Here is a 14,729-nt window from a genome sequence, read left to right as displayed (position 1 = left end):
TTCTTTCTAGGAGCTAAATTACAAACAACATGAATACAAAAATATTACTTGCAAATAAACTCAGAAAGAATATTCTTAAACACGACTCGCCGTCACAAACAAAGATAAACAACCATGAAACTTCTTAAAAGAACTTTATAAAAAAAATTAAATGGAAAAATGGCAGTGATATAATATTTCTTGCATTTGTTGCTGGCAAAGATTAAATCGAAAGTACAAAGAACTCCTTGGAAGTCGGATAATTATCTAGAAAAATTTTCTGGTGGAATTTTTCACACCTCGACGGACGGTGGACTTGGTGAAAAAGTTACTTTGTCAGATAGAGCTGGTAATTGGCACGCTGCTAGTTTTCTGTTTCATGTAACAGATTGAAATCTCCCGGTATAACTATTTATATACAGGATGCTAACAAATTAGGTTGAAACTACTGAATTTATATAATCGTCACAATTTTAAGCCTGTTACTTTTTCGAGAAATTCAAGAAAGCATGTTATTATTAAACGCAGCCTATTAACAACAATACTATTTAATGATTGAAACTTCTTCACTGTTTTCTTACAATAGAGGTCCATACAATAGCGGCAGCAGAGGGCTAAATAAAGCTTCTACCTCTGGTTATAACTCCAGTAACATATTTACTATTTAATCCAGTCTCCAGTCTCCAGCTGAACCAGATGTCTACACAATCTCAGTACAGAGTAATAAAAAAATCTACCTCAAAAATCATACATCCCCTAGTTTGCCACCCTTAGAGGTTGAATATTTTCTTCAAATTTAAATGGGACGACTCGTGATGATCTCTTTCCAACAAATAAAGAATTATCAAAATTGGTTCACAGAAAAACATTGGTTCACAAAAAAATAGAGTCGACTTGAGAATCTCCTTTTTTTATAAAACATAAGTGCGCATTTAACCTCCATCTCACCTAATGGAAAGTGACGATGAGGTCGAGGATGTAGGATGCACACATAAATAATGCCTGTTCACTCTCGCCTTGAAAAGGTCCAAGTTATAGCGTTCGGGGAAAAAGTCTGCAAACAGGGAATTCCACTCCCTAGCCGCTCGCCATACAAATGTGGAAGCGAAGCGCTTCGTGCGAATCCGGGGAATATCCACAACATAGGGGTAGAACCCCCGCCCACGTCTAGTCTTCCGATGATTGAAAAGGGGAAGGCGGAATCAAATTATACAATTCCATCGCACACTCTCCGTGATATATCCTGTAGAATAATAATAAGCTGATAAGCTGGCAACTCTACGGCGGTGTTCAAGGCTCTGTAGCTTCGCCTCTACTGGTTCCGAGTCGCCTATAAGCCTCTTAGCACGCTTGTCTATTGAATCCAAGGTGTCCAGTTGGTATTTAGCAGAGCCATTACTCCATACACGACCGGCCTTGTACTTGGTACAGCTGAAGCAACTGTCCCGGTATTTAAGTATTGCCTCACCTTGGAAAAGATGCCAATGCTGCATTTTTGGCCACGAATTCAATGTAACTGACGAAGTTCAGATTGGATGACAGGTCCATTCCAAGTAGGTAAAGATGGTCGGCTATCGGTATGGATATATCACGAAAAGTCGGAGTCAGGTGAAAGGGACTCCGTTTAGTGGAGAAAAGACACGCCTACATGTTGGTAGCATTAAATTTGACAAGATTGGCATCGCCCCAATCGGTGACTGCCTTAAGTGTCAAATTCAAACGACTAACCATGGACTCTCGACAAGACTGGATTTCTTCTCCACTGACCCTTGTATTGATCAAGTACCTGTCCACAACTGTGCTGTCATCAACATACCCAAAGGTACCTGGAATCAACATGTCGTTTATATGCAGCAAAAAGAGGGTTGCAGATAGTATAGAATCCTGAGGAACTCCGCGGTATCTATCGCCCTATGTTCGGAAGAGTAGTCTTCTAAGACCACTCGAATCGAACATGCACTCAAGAAATACGAAATCCAATTGCAAAGGTCAGTGGGAAGCCCATAAGAGGGAAGGTGACATAGGTCTATAGTTGACAGGGTCAGCTCTGCTTCCTTTTTTAGGCACTGGTTTCACATTTGCAAGCTTCCATGACCTGGGAACTACACCAGTTTAAGCGAGAGGCGATACAGGCGTGTGAGAATTAGAAACAACTCACGTGCACAGTTACGCAGGACTATTGCTGGAAGTCCATCTGGCCCGCTGGCTTTATTCACGTCTAGACTTCGCAGAGTTCTGAGTACCTCTTTATGTATATTCAGTATGGGCCAGCGAGCCATCTGGCCTCAGCAGAGATGGTAATGAGTGGCAACTATAGTTTTTTTCGACTGCTTTGGCCAGTGACCAAAAGGACTTGCTGCCTGCTGGAAAAGAGGCAAACTTGGCCCCTATGCGGCGCACATGGTCGAACTTGGCCCTACGTAACATACTTTTGCTCTTCTTGGTGGCTTTATTAAAGGCTTTCTTTAGATTCCGAGTATTCGGAGCTTTGCGTAGTCGAGCATCTGCCCAAGCTTGGTACGCAGACTGTTTTTGTGCTTCAGCACGACTACAGTCAGCGTTAAACCACAGACGAGCTCCGGGTCCATTGGGTACATTGAAGTATGGTATATAATACTCCATGCCCAATCGCATGACCTCAACTACAGCATCAGCATAGCTCGACGAATCTCCTGAAGTGAAACAAGCCTGCTAGGGATATGAAGCAAAAAAATGGCGCATTTCGTCCCAATCTGCTAACCTGTATCGCCACACCCGTCTCGTACCACTGGGGCCTTGAACGGGTGGGGAGTATACGGATACAGCTTTCACTAGACAGTGGTCAGAGGTACCTAATGGTGCATCCACAACCACCGAGTATCGGTCTGGATCACGTGTTAGCAGTAGGTCCAAGCGATTAGCCGTATGAGACTCAACATCTGAGATCCTTATGGCACCACTGACGAGCTGGGAAAGGGTTAGCGATAACGCAAGTTTTCGCGTCTCTCTCCCAGCATGATCGGTCATCTGGTATGGGAACAACTATTCTTGATGGCGTGCATTAAAGTCCCCCAGAATGACTAGTTGCGCCACTGGATACCTGAGCTGAGCCTCATCAGACGTCTCGTTCAGATGTTGGAACAGCTTGGTTGTCTCTTAATCTCCACTGTGCGAGCGGTAGACACAGCAGTATACTATTTGGGTAACTCCAGTGTCAACCAGAAGCCACAAAATAGAAAAACTCGGTGCTTCAAGGTTCTTGAGACGCTTGACACAGATGTCATCACGGAGTCTGTGTGTACACAGACTTCGGTACGAGGTAGGAACCTGATCAGCAGCTGAGGTTTATCGGTTACCAGGTGGTGGTAGACCGCTTTGATATTTGAATGCACCTCACTGACATCAGAGAGCCCTCTGATGTTGGTGAGGTGCACTTTTAATGGGAGGACGTGCAATCGCTGTGAAAAATGTATTCCTTTTTTGCGACTCATAATTTTAAATTGGAGAAACAAATAGGTAGGTGGAAGGCAGTTGAACAAGGCATTGCGTCGTCCATCCAAGCAGCAAACTCATACTGCCACACGAGGATACAATCGGTTTGGAGACTGCGGAGGCGCCCGAACCCCCCCGGAGATGGCCACCTAGTCCTCCCCTCCGGTCGTTAACTGGCAAGGTGGAGCATTCCGGGATTTTTCATTGGGTGGCAGGGCAGCCTTTCACGTGTGGCTTTTCCGCTACTTGAGCCCCCAACTTCTCACGGTTGGCCAGCGGTGCACCGTGCTTCGTATCCCACTAGCCTCCAGAACCGAGTGCTCACGGTGGCAGTACAAGCAGCTACTACTCGTCGTTGGACGCAATGCAACTGTTCAGACCCGACCTCCTAATGGCAACTCCCGAACACGAGCCGGAACACGGACAAACCATTCGGCGACTCGATTGCGTCGAAAGGGTGGTTACCAGCCACGGCCGAAGCGTACCACCGGTAGTTGTTGCTCTTTAGCACCACCCAGGGGTCACCTGTAGGGTCTCAAGGGTAAACCTACGGAAGCGAGCAACTTCAACCCCCAAAACTACTTTTTTGAAGTCGATTAACAAAGTATAAACGCTAGCGATTATTCCAGCAACATAATAACCAACACTGGACCGTTAAACATTGCTACCTTCTTAAAAAAGAGACGTCAAAACCTAGTTTATGGATTTAATTTTTCAACTTACGGCATCCATCTCCTCCATCATTATCATCAAATTTCATTTTTTGTTATTTTTAAAGGTTTTCTATTGACGGAATTATCAGCCAGTGGCACTGAAATTAAGGTAGTCAATGGTGTAGGTGCAGTAGACTAATGGTGATGAATCCATATTCATCGTCGTAGGATCGGCTTGAGCTGATCAGAAAAAGCGTTATACTCATGCATTTAGAGTCAAAAAGTCGATTTGTGTTTCTCTTCGCGTCATCTGAGATAAATATGCATGAACAAGTAACACTCGAGCTCCTTGTGAAAAAGTTCATCCAGGGAAATACTGCTACCTTACTTATGTCTGCCACTAAACAGACCGGTTTTGAAGGGCTGGTGAATTTATAGGCACATGGGGACTTGTCAACTTATGTCTCAAGGTGTCGGGCGCAGTGGCAATGCTCCTTAGATCTTTGTGATTTAAAGCTCTGAGTGGCACTGCAACTATTATGGATGTAATCGTTTACTACCAGGGGGGTGATTCACGTAATCAAACTGTTACGATATCGTAGCGATTTAGTCGTTGAACTGCTTTTTAGTATTCACGTTTGACAGTGAACGTCACCGAGTCCAATTTTAAAGTCGTTCGATCCAAATGTCGTTAAAGCGTATTCTGGTATATGAATCGAATTTAAATCGACTCTAAACGACAAGTCATAAGTATTCTGCTAAAATTTTGACAGTTCTTTCAATAGACTTTTGACGACAAAATGTCAAATGTCACAATCCAAGATGTCGTTCAATAGTCGTTACGTTTCGATTTTACTCATACCAACGTTCGTTGAAGTGATACGTGAATGTCCATTTTGTATAGGACTTCAATCGAACGACTACGTAACTTCAACGATATTTTAATAGCTTTTTTAATATATAATAGATACACGCTGTACATTTCGGGACATACAGATGCCATTAGAGCATTCCATTCCTTTGCCGTACGCATCAGAAAGGAGGAAGCAAAGTACTTAGTGCGAATAGGTGGAATATTAACGACATAAGAATGGAGTACTCCGGACCTTCTAGTCGACCGAAGGAGGTACGGTGAGGGCGGAGCCAAGTTGAAAAGTTCCTGCGCACACTCCGATAGAAAACCGACAACCAGGCTACTTTTCTGCGATGGTCGAGATTTTGAAGCTTCGACTCTAGAATTATTGTTAATAATTTGCTCTTCGCTCCACCGTGTCCAAGGCATCTAACTGGTGATGGGCAGAGCCGTCCCAAAGGTGGCAGCAGTACTCTATACAGGATCGAACTTGTGCTTTATACAGATTTAAAAGCTGTTCAGGTGTGAAGTACCGCCTGACCTTGTAAAGTATGCTTAGTTTTCTGCCAGCAGTTTTTGCCAAGCACCCGATGTATCGCTCAAAGTTAAGGTTGGATGATAAGTCCAGACCAAGTAGCTCAAGGTGGTCCCTTATCGGCACGGATACATCTCTGAAAGTCGGAGTAAGGTATAGGGGACTCCGTTTTGATGTGAAAAGACACGCCTGTGTCTTAGCCGCATTAAACCTTACCGCATTAGAACTTATGTGAATCGCACTACAGGCCCATAACTTGTTCGACCCGTCATTTGATATCATAAATTTAAACTAATTACAATCTTTCTGTTATTACAGGTCTCCTCTTTCACAGAGCGATCCTGATGTCAGGATCAGGTCTCAGCCCATGGTCTCTTGTGGCTGATCCTAACAAATACGCAGCCATAGTCGCCACACATGCTAATTGTTCGCCAGGTAAGAACATTTTATACTAGCTACATTTAAATGAAAAAGATTACTTGTAGAAAAATATTACGAACATGAGAAAAACCTTTTCTATGAATCATTGTCTAGTGTAACAAACGGACTCTGTATAGACATACATGTTGTTTTGCTATTATGGTATATTATTTAAGAGAATAGACTATGAACAATTGCCAGAGGAATTGGAGTCTGAAGATAGATTTACAGGCAGTAATAATTTAGTACTTCTACTGCAGATATCAATGCTAGCAGATGTTATAGATTTTATTAATTGTTACTGACATCCAAATGTGAAATTGTTACTGTGTGTTAGTGTGAATTATACTTAACAGACAAAATTTGCTGTCTTATTCAGACAATAAAACAATTTACGTTGCAGAAGGTTTCAAAAATCTCTCACTAGATGTCACTAGTGGTGACGAATGCCGTACAAAATGATCTATAACAAAAATATATAGGAGAATTTCGACAACTCGGTAACTTGACCTGTGGTTCAGTTGGTGAGAGCAATGCTATGGTACAGCACGGTCGTACGTTCGAGTCCTACCGGGTCCAAGTAATTTTTCTACTAATAATTATAACAACTATTGGAGTTATTTCACAAAAAATCCAATAATAAATTTACATTGCATTTTTTTAAAGCCTGTACTGTTTCACTGCTGGGCAAAGGCCTGCTTCTCGTCCATCCACATCTCTCTGTTTTGTGCCACCGAGGTCTAGTCTTTTAGGTGCGCGTTTAGCTCGTCTCTCCATCGATGCTTTGGCTTGCTGCATAGTCGTTTTCTATCTTTGGGAATCCATTCTGTGGTGGCCTTCGCCCACGACTCGTCCGATATACGGCATACGTGGCCCGCTTAGTCCCATTTTATTCACCCGTTTGTTGGCCAACATCTACGATTCGTGTTTTGGAGTGCAGATCACTGTCCCTTCCCAGAATGCTGTCCTCAATTTTTATCATAAATGTTATACAAACTCGTATTTATTTCTATTTCATTATCATAATCCCATAATATCAGAAAGAAGTCCACTTCTGAACATAGGCCTCCCCAAAAGACTGCAAGACACCGACAAAAAGAAGAAGAAGAAGAGGAATTAAAAAGTCACGGTGTATACAAAAGAAATTTTTCGAAATGTTAAAAAATACAGACGTCATTGGAACTTATTAAAAATTTTAATCAACTAACCGAACACTCCAATAATAACGTAAAAACAATAATTTAACAATTACCAATTCCGTTTTCATGTTCACAATCTCGTGAGGCATATTAATTAAACCTTTTACTCGTGAATAATATTGACAATGAATATTTATTCATACAATACTCGTTTTCATTTAATGTAATGTATTTTTATAATGTACCTAGAGAAAGAGAAAAATATTCTTTGTTCTTAGAAATAATGATTCAAATTAAAATACAAATGATTGTTCAATAATAAAGAGACCCATTTTGAAAGGTAATTGAAAAATTCGGGAAACTAATAAAAAGATTTAAAGAAACTTACTTTGCACTGGATATTATGCCATTATACTGGACCAAACTAAATATTCAGATGTTAAAATTATATTTGATGTGAAAAACAATACATTAGTTTATTTTTATCATTTTTCCACGCGCAAAATGGGCGCTACCTCGGCGGCGTCGAGTCTTGAAAATCAGCCCGTTACGTCATACCATATAATACAATAGAATTCTTTAACTGTGCTAATCATGTAGTTTCCTAAAAATCCGCTAGATGGCATTGACACATTTTATCTAAATTCTGTATCGAAGTGTTAAGATTTTTCTCTCGAACGGTCTCTACGTGGACCGAATTTTGTTATGTGAGAGTACATCGGTGTTATTCATTTGTTTAAAAGAGTTGAATCCTTGTACAATAATAAATATATAATAAATACTTGAATGAAACATCTGCCAGGATCTATCTTATCGATTAAATTGAAACTTTTTTGTATAAATACGTAGTAGCAGTAGAGCTCCTTGTGAAAGAGTTAATCCAGGGAAGTACTGTTACCTTACTTATTTCTGACGCCAAGTAGTAATTACTGTTTTCCGGTTTTGAAGGGTAAGGGTGCTGGTGAAATTACAGGCATTTGGGACTTTTCAACTTATGTTCCAGGGTGTTGGGCACAGTGGCAGTGCCCCTCAGATCTTTGTGATTTAAAGCTCTAAGTGGCACTGCAATTGTTAGGGGTAGGCGTGTCACTTACCACCAGTCACACGACTTGTTCGTCCCGTCAGTTAGTATTATAAAAAAAGTAGTACCGCCGATTACCCTCAACCTAGTACTTTGTAATAACGGACTTGGGAGATTTTTAAATTGGTGTCGTCATCCAAACGTTCAAGAATCCCCTCTTCATCGCTTTATTATTGAGAGTGCAATATCACCCTAATAACCTGTTTCATTTAATTTAACTTGATTTCATTTAAAAAACCGAATTCACATATTTTGTAATAAAATATAAAAAATCTAAGTTATCCTTTCTTATATTAATTGACATGCAATGTATAAAAAGACAATATATGTATATTAATTGAAAAACAAACTCACTATGTAATATATCCTCGCTGATATTCTGCCATTGCTGGAAATGGTTGAAAACAAATAAGGGTGTCGCCACACCAATCAAGAATCTCGAAACAAAGCCATCGATCGATGATGTTAATCGATAATTAATGGTTTAATAACGCTTAGAATGGGCTCTCGAGTACTTTCTAAAATATACCCCGAGATTGATCGTCAATTGTTCCATCGTTCAGTGACGAACCGGACAACAACGCAGATCGATTTGGCGTAGTAGGAACTGTCGACCGACATTGACTTGTCACATTCTACAACGTACCTACAAAGGCCGCACCTAAAAATTAATTAAAAATCATAAATATAAAAAGAGACTGAGTTCTTGTGACAATCAAATTACTAATTAGTCAAAATTTCCACCACAATTTCAAGAAACATCACTGATACAAAATGAAAATGAACGTAAATAATGACATGGGATAAATGAGAACAACAAATTAAACAAAATACTCTTTATTAAAAATTACTTTTACAACACAGTAGTAATGTCAGAAAAATAAGCTAGTCTAAAACAAATAGATTTGCTGCTAAATTTTGCAATTACATGTAGGCAACATAGCATGGAAAATATATTTTTTCATATTGAAAAGTTATGCATATGTATTATTCTAATATAAGAAGATAAGTTTCTATCCCAACACTGGGTCTCAGAAGTTCCGCAGGAGTCGAAAATTTCCTAAAAAGTGGTTATAGGTAAAACATAGAAACAAATCCGAGTGGTACAAATACCAAACCCAAAATATTCCTCAAGGTTTGTACTAAGAATATCACGGTTTTTATAACAAGCGAAGTTAGTATATGCAGCAAAAGCAAAAGGGTACCAGAGTGTTCTATAAAATTATGCCAAGATGGTTGACCTTGCTGAAAACATTTTACCTTTAGGAAAATGCTTACAAAGAGTCTCTCTGTTCCGTGTTTTTGTTGTTTAACAAAAAAATAAACGGTTGAATGCATTAATGTTAGACTTTTAGAAAAAGCCACGTTCTATCATGATAGATATTCTAATATTCAATAATGTATCATCAAAAAAAAATAACTTATATTACCTTATCGTCAGCAATAAACGTTGACATTGGAATGAAGATAATTTTAATATCTTCAGACAATACGAAGATATTTTTTTTTTCCGATGAATGAACTAAGCGTTATTTGTATATAAATAAAAAATGTATCATAAGAAAATTTGCATAGTTCATAGCAACAGGAAAAACGAATGTTAAATATGCGTAACAATGAAATAAAAATGATAGAAATAAAAGTTACTTATCAAATGCGCCCTAAGCCAGGGCAGCGTGTTAGTAAACATTTTAGGGTAGAGAAATTACAACGTATTTGCTTATTCGGAAGACAGGTCTTCAACAAACAAACAGCAAAGTTACAAATTCATTTAAAATGGATCGTATAGATACGCTTCTGTAATAAGAATCCTGGTAATAGTGAAAATTAGCTATTTACGAGGTCTAATACTTTAATGGCACGGTACAGTGGCCCATATATATCTTTCAGGAACTTTCTGGCTATGATATCTGAATTAAATGGTGTAAATGATGAATGTGAACAAAAATTTTTATTTACTAAAAGTAACATCTAGTAATAACATAAGAAACCAAGATGTTATTTTATATTGTATTTTTTTATTGTATTATACAGGTTTTTGCGTCTCTTTTAATGCTCTTGTAATGCGTTATTAAACAAAAAAATCAAGTTCTTAGGTTTTCACGATTGTTACTCATAGGAAATGAAACTATTTTTCCGGATTTAAATCGCGTATGTTTGTTTTTTCAAACAAATTGACGTTTCGGGCCATCAACAGTTATATCTAATATTAATGCAAACCACCTATTTTTTCACTGTAGTTACAAAAGTTATTAGTTGAATACTTTGTTTTTAATTTTACAAAGAAACGTTCCAATTTACGCTATATTACGTTTTACAAATTATTTTATTGAATGATTTTTTATTAAGTTCAATTTATTATTAATTAATAAATTAAAACATATTAATTAGGATTGCAGTCTTATGTCTGTTTAGGATTTTTCATCAGAGGAAATATAGGATCCCAAACTGGTGGTACGGAGAAACCAATTTCCCTGTTGGACTTGTTTACGCGACGGTGTTTGACATCAGCTATATGTTCTTTGACGCGGGTACAAATACTTCGCTTCGTTTATCCAATATAAGAGAGACCGCACTCACAGTCAAGCTTGTTAAATGTCACGGGTCTCAGGAACTGAGAAATCTTCCTCAGGGGCTTGAAATAGTCTTGATAGATGCACGCCTGAGGACTCTTCCAATCTTGTCTGTAACACCTCCCACGTAAGGTGAATGTAAAAAAAAATAAGAATGTAAAAAAAATAAGCAATTAATATTCAATTTTACACTGTTTAATTTTTTTTTATACCATAAAGTGACGGGACAAACAAGTCGTGCGCCTGATGGTAGGTTACACGCCTGTCCATAACAGTTGCACTGCCATTCAGAGCTTTAAATTGCAAAGACCTGAGAGACACGCTCGTCACCCTGACACATAGCACAAGTTGACAAGTCCCACGTGATAGCAATAGTTTACTGTCTGCATTAGAAAATTGATCTTTGAGTTTAACTGATACAATGTTTTTAAGAATGGGCATTGGTCACAATTTTTGACCTATGCAAATTAATTTTTTTTTCGAAAATATAGACTAATTTCAGACACTTTTTGAATATTTAATCATTTATTTATTTGGTGACGTCATCAAAGGTTTTATAAATGTTATCCTTTGCGGTTAAAAAAAGTAAATTGACATCTCTCAAAATGTCAAAAACGAAATTCTAACCTACAGATGATTAAGTTACTTTTTGTTCTCTGGTATTTCTTTAAAGTCTTGGGGTTTTATCGTTCTACTATTTTCGCACGCGTTTTTGTTTCTTCTTGTTTTATTTAGTGCAGTTATATGACTGACGGAATCATGAACTATATAAAAGCTGAATCTCGTAAATTGCCAAAAGTCGAAAATGTAATGATTATGGAATACATTTACTTAAAATAAGCTTAATGTAGAAGAAATAAGAATAGCAAAAATCGTTCAAATGTTGAAATATCTCCATAGATTTAAAAGTAAATAGGTGTTACGTGGGCCGGTAAAAGGGAGCAAAGTAGTCACCACTTAGTACCCACGTTATGGAAAACGTAATAGAGGGTGTCAACATCAAAGATGGAAGGATGAGCTATGAGGATGGAGCTAAATGCAGAACCATGTTGAAGAAGAGTAGCAACAAGTAAAAAGCAAGAAGTAAAATGCAACGCAAAATTGTAATGTAAAAATATTTGTAACTCAGCTTAAAAGGCTATGAAGTAAGATAAAACCTATAGTGAAATGCAAACTTTATAAAGCTTCTGCGTAATTAGATGAGAAATATCTATGGTCAAAGTCAAAGTCAAAGTTCATTTATTCCATAGGTAAAATAGATTTACACTTGAAAACGTCACATTTACATTACATTACATTAAGCTACTGCTGGTTCACTACGCTGACTTCCCTGAGAAGAAAGAGCAAGAAACACTAGGGATTGCTCTTTTAAAATAAACTTAAATACTATGGAATACACTTTGAATCAAATTTGTATGGATTTTGGAGCCGTGTTGTCTTTTCATACATTTTTATCTAACACGTAGTCTTCAAGTTTGTAATATGATTTTTCGATCAAAATATTTTTAATATACTTTTTAAACATAGGAAATAATAAACTTAATATATGCTCCGGAATCTTATTGTAAAAACGTATACAGTTCCTCATAAAAGAGTCGTTTACCTTGGTTAAACGAAATCGTGGTATCATGAGTTTGGACATGGCTCTAAGGTGAATATTATGGATATCTTCTTTCTTATTGAAATTATGTACATTTTTACGGGCATACAAAATATTTGAGTAAATGTACTGTGATGCCACAGTCATGATACCAGTCTCCTTAAACTTTTCTCTGAGAGAAACCAGAGCCTAGACGGTACACAGAAGGAATTGTTCGTTTTTGCAATACAAATATAGTTTGAATATCTACCGCTTTACCCCACATGAGAATCCCGTAGGACATTATACTATGGAAGTAACTAAAGTAAACTAGTCTAGCAGTACTAACATCGGTAAGCTCACGTGTTCTGCAGACCGCGCATGCAGCGGAGCTTAATTTGCTGGCCAGGAAAGATATATGTGGAAACCATTGAAGTTTACTATCTAAGGTCACTCCCAAGAAGACTGCTTTATTAACAAGGTCTAACTTTTCTCCGTTTATTTCTATGCTTGGACTAGTTGATTTTACGTTAGGTAATTCAAATTTAACACATTTTGTCTTCTTGGCACTAAGCAATAAATTATTACCATTAAACCAATAAACTACCTTAGAGAGAGTATCATTAATATGGTCATAGTTAATATCATGTTTGTCTTTTAAAAAAATCAAGGATGTGTCATGAGCAAACAATACTATTTCGCAATGATCCTTAACAAAGAATGACAGATCATTAATATAACTCAGAAATAAGAAAGGTCCAAGTATTGAGCCCTGCGGAACACCCGTTTTTACCGGAGAACCCAAAGAAGTTACTCCATTTATGTCTACTTTCTGAATTCTACCATTGAGATAAGACGAGACAAGTTCCGACGCCTTGCCATTTATACCATAATGTTCCAGCTTCCTAATAAGAGTAATATGATCAACGCAATCAAATGCCTTTGAGAGGTCACAGAAAACACCAATAGCGTTCTGGGACCTTTCCCAAGCATCAAAGACGTGTTTTAGTAACGCTACCCCCGCATCGCTAGTCGATCTACCACTAGTAAACCCGTATTGTTCACTATGAAAAATATGATTCCTACCGAAATAGGACAGTAATTGAGTCAGCATAACCTTTTCGAATATTTTACTTAAAGCTGGTAAAATTGAAATGGGCCTATAGTTGCTAGATTCAACTTTCCTACCGCTTTTGAATAAGGAAATAAAAATCCTATAGAGATTAGAGATCTTATATTAAAATGAATATTATAAATGTGACCAAATGCGTTATTGATTTCTTAAATTTAATTAAACATTACTACTCATTCGTTATTAAAAAAATCCCATTGGCCAGACCAGTCTGACCAACGGGAAACACTGGTTAAATGTATCTCGTGAGTGAGTAGTGATGTTATGTCAATTCTGACAATGTCAAGTGCTATTTGCTATAAGTGGGAAAGTGGAAGTGGAGTGGAAGTGGGTTTGCTAAAAGTATTGCTAATTAATAAGTATTTTATTTACGCCACGATCTAAATAACAATTTAATTGAATCACACTTTTCTACCTTTCGACTGTTAACCAACAATACTCTTTAGTGATGGTACCGTCTTTAAATATTCGATATTATAAAGCTGTCATTTGATAAAAAAAGAATTGTCATGTAAGAGAAACATTGTGTGATACTGATTAATTTCACATACTATTACAATATAAATAAGATTTTTGAATTATGAAACTGACACTGGTGATGATCTCCATAATTTTTATATTATTCTTATAAAACTGTTGCTGGCAAAACACAGCAGTTAATAAAATGGCAACCAAGTTATCTGTGGCAAAAAGGTGTACATTGATTTTAATTTCATAATCATGTCATTAATCCACATCAAGAAAGATGGAAAGAAAGAAAGATATTAGAATTATTATTTATGAAAAATTCAGTCATTTCAGTCTCTCTAGCTCTATCACTCCCACTCAGTCACTCTTTATTAAAGATAATGCAAAGCATGCAAATATGGCACATATTTGTAGTCGAGTGTTGTTTATGCAGTGAAAATTTCAACATCGAAATCATTTTAACATTTGAATAACTTACGTTAAATACAAGCGGCAGGTTTTTAATTTCTTTTGAATGAGAAGTGCAAATTAGATTTTTTTAAATTACCTAAATTTTCTACAGTGATCAAAATCCTTATTGCAAGTTTAGCCTGAAAATTAAAGTTGATCACTTATCCTTTATAATGAATCGATTTGTTTTATTTTAAACAAAGTTACAATAAGACACTAATATTGTTTAGACAATCATAGATACATCGTAGGTTTTCTGAATATGTATCTAACAATGTTTCCTACTTTTTAACACTGTTTTTACCTTGTCCATAGTAAAGTTCATTCTTCCATTGCGGATGTAGAACCAAACAAAAAAGACGTAGCTGTTGAAGAAACTTCTCGAGAAGAAAGTGT

The 14,729-nt window shown here is 37.3% G+C and overlaps 1 protein-coding gene across 1 annotated transcript in view; it reads left to right on the top strand.

Moving 5' to 3' along the window:
• Positions 1–14,729, top strand: part of LOC113240200 (neuroligin-4, Y-linked) — a 132,026-nt gene that overhangs the window by 83,073 nt on the left and 34,224 nt on the right. The window contains exon 4 of the mRNA XM_026477448.1: positions 5,810–5,926. Coding sequence (XP_026333233.1) covers positions 5,810–5,926 — 117 coding nt within the window. The remainder of the gene's footprint in view (positions 1–5,809; positions 5,927–14,729) is intronic.

Source organism: Hyposmocoma kahamanoa, unplaced genomic scaffold (assembly GCF_003589595.1).
Source record: "Hyposmocoma kahamanoa isolate Upper Pololo Valley unplaced genomic scaffold, ASM358959v1 122, whole genome shotgun sequence".
NCBI lineage: Eukaryota > Metazoa > Arthropoda > Insecta > Lepidoptera > Cosmopterigidae > Hyposmocoma > Hyposmocoma kahamanoa.
Note: the sequence above shows the minus strand (reverse complement) of the source record. Positions and strands in the feature narration are given on the sequence as shown.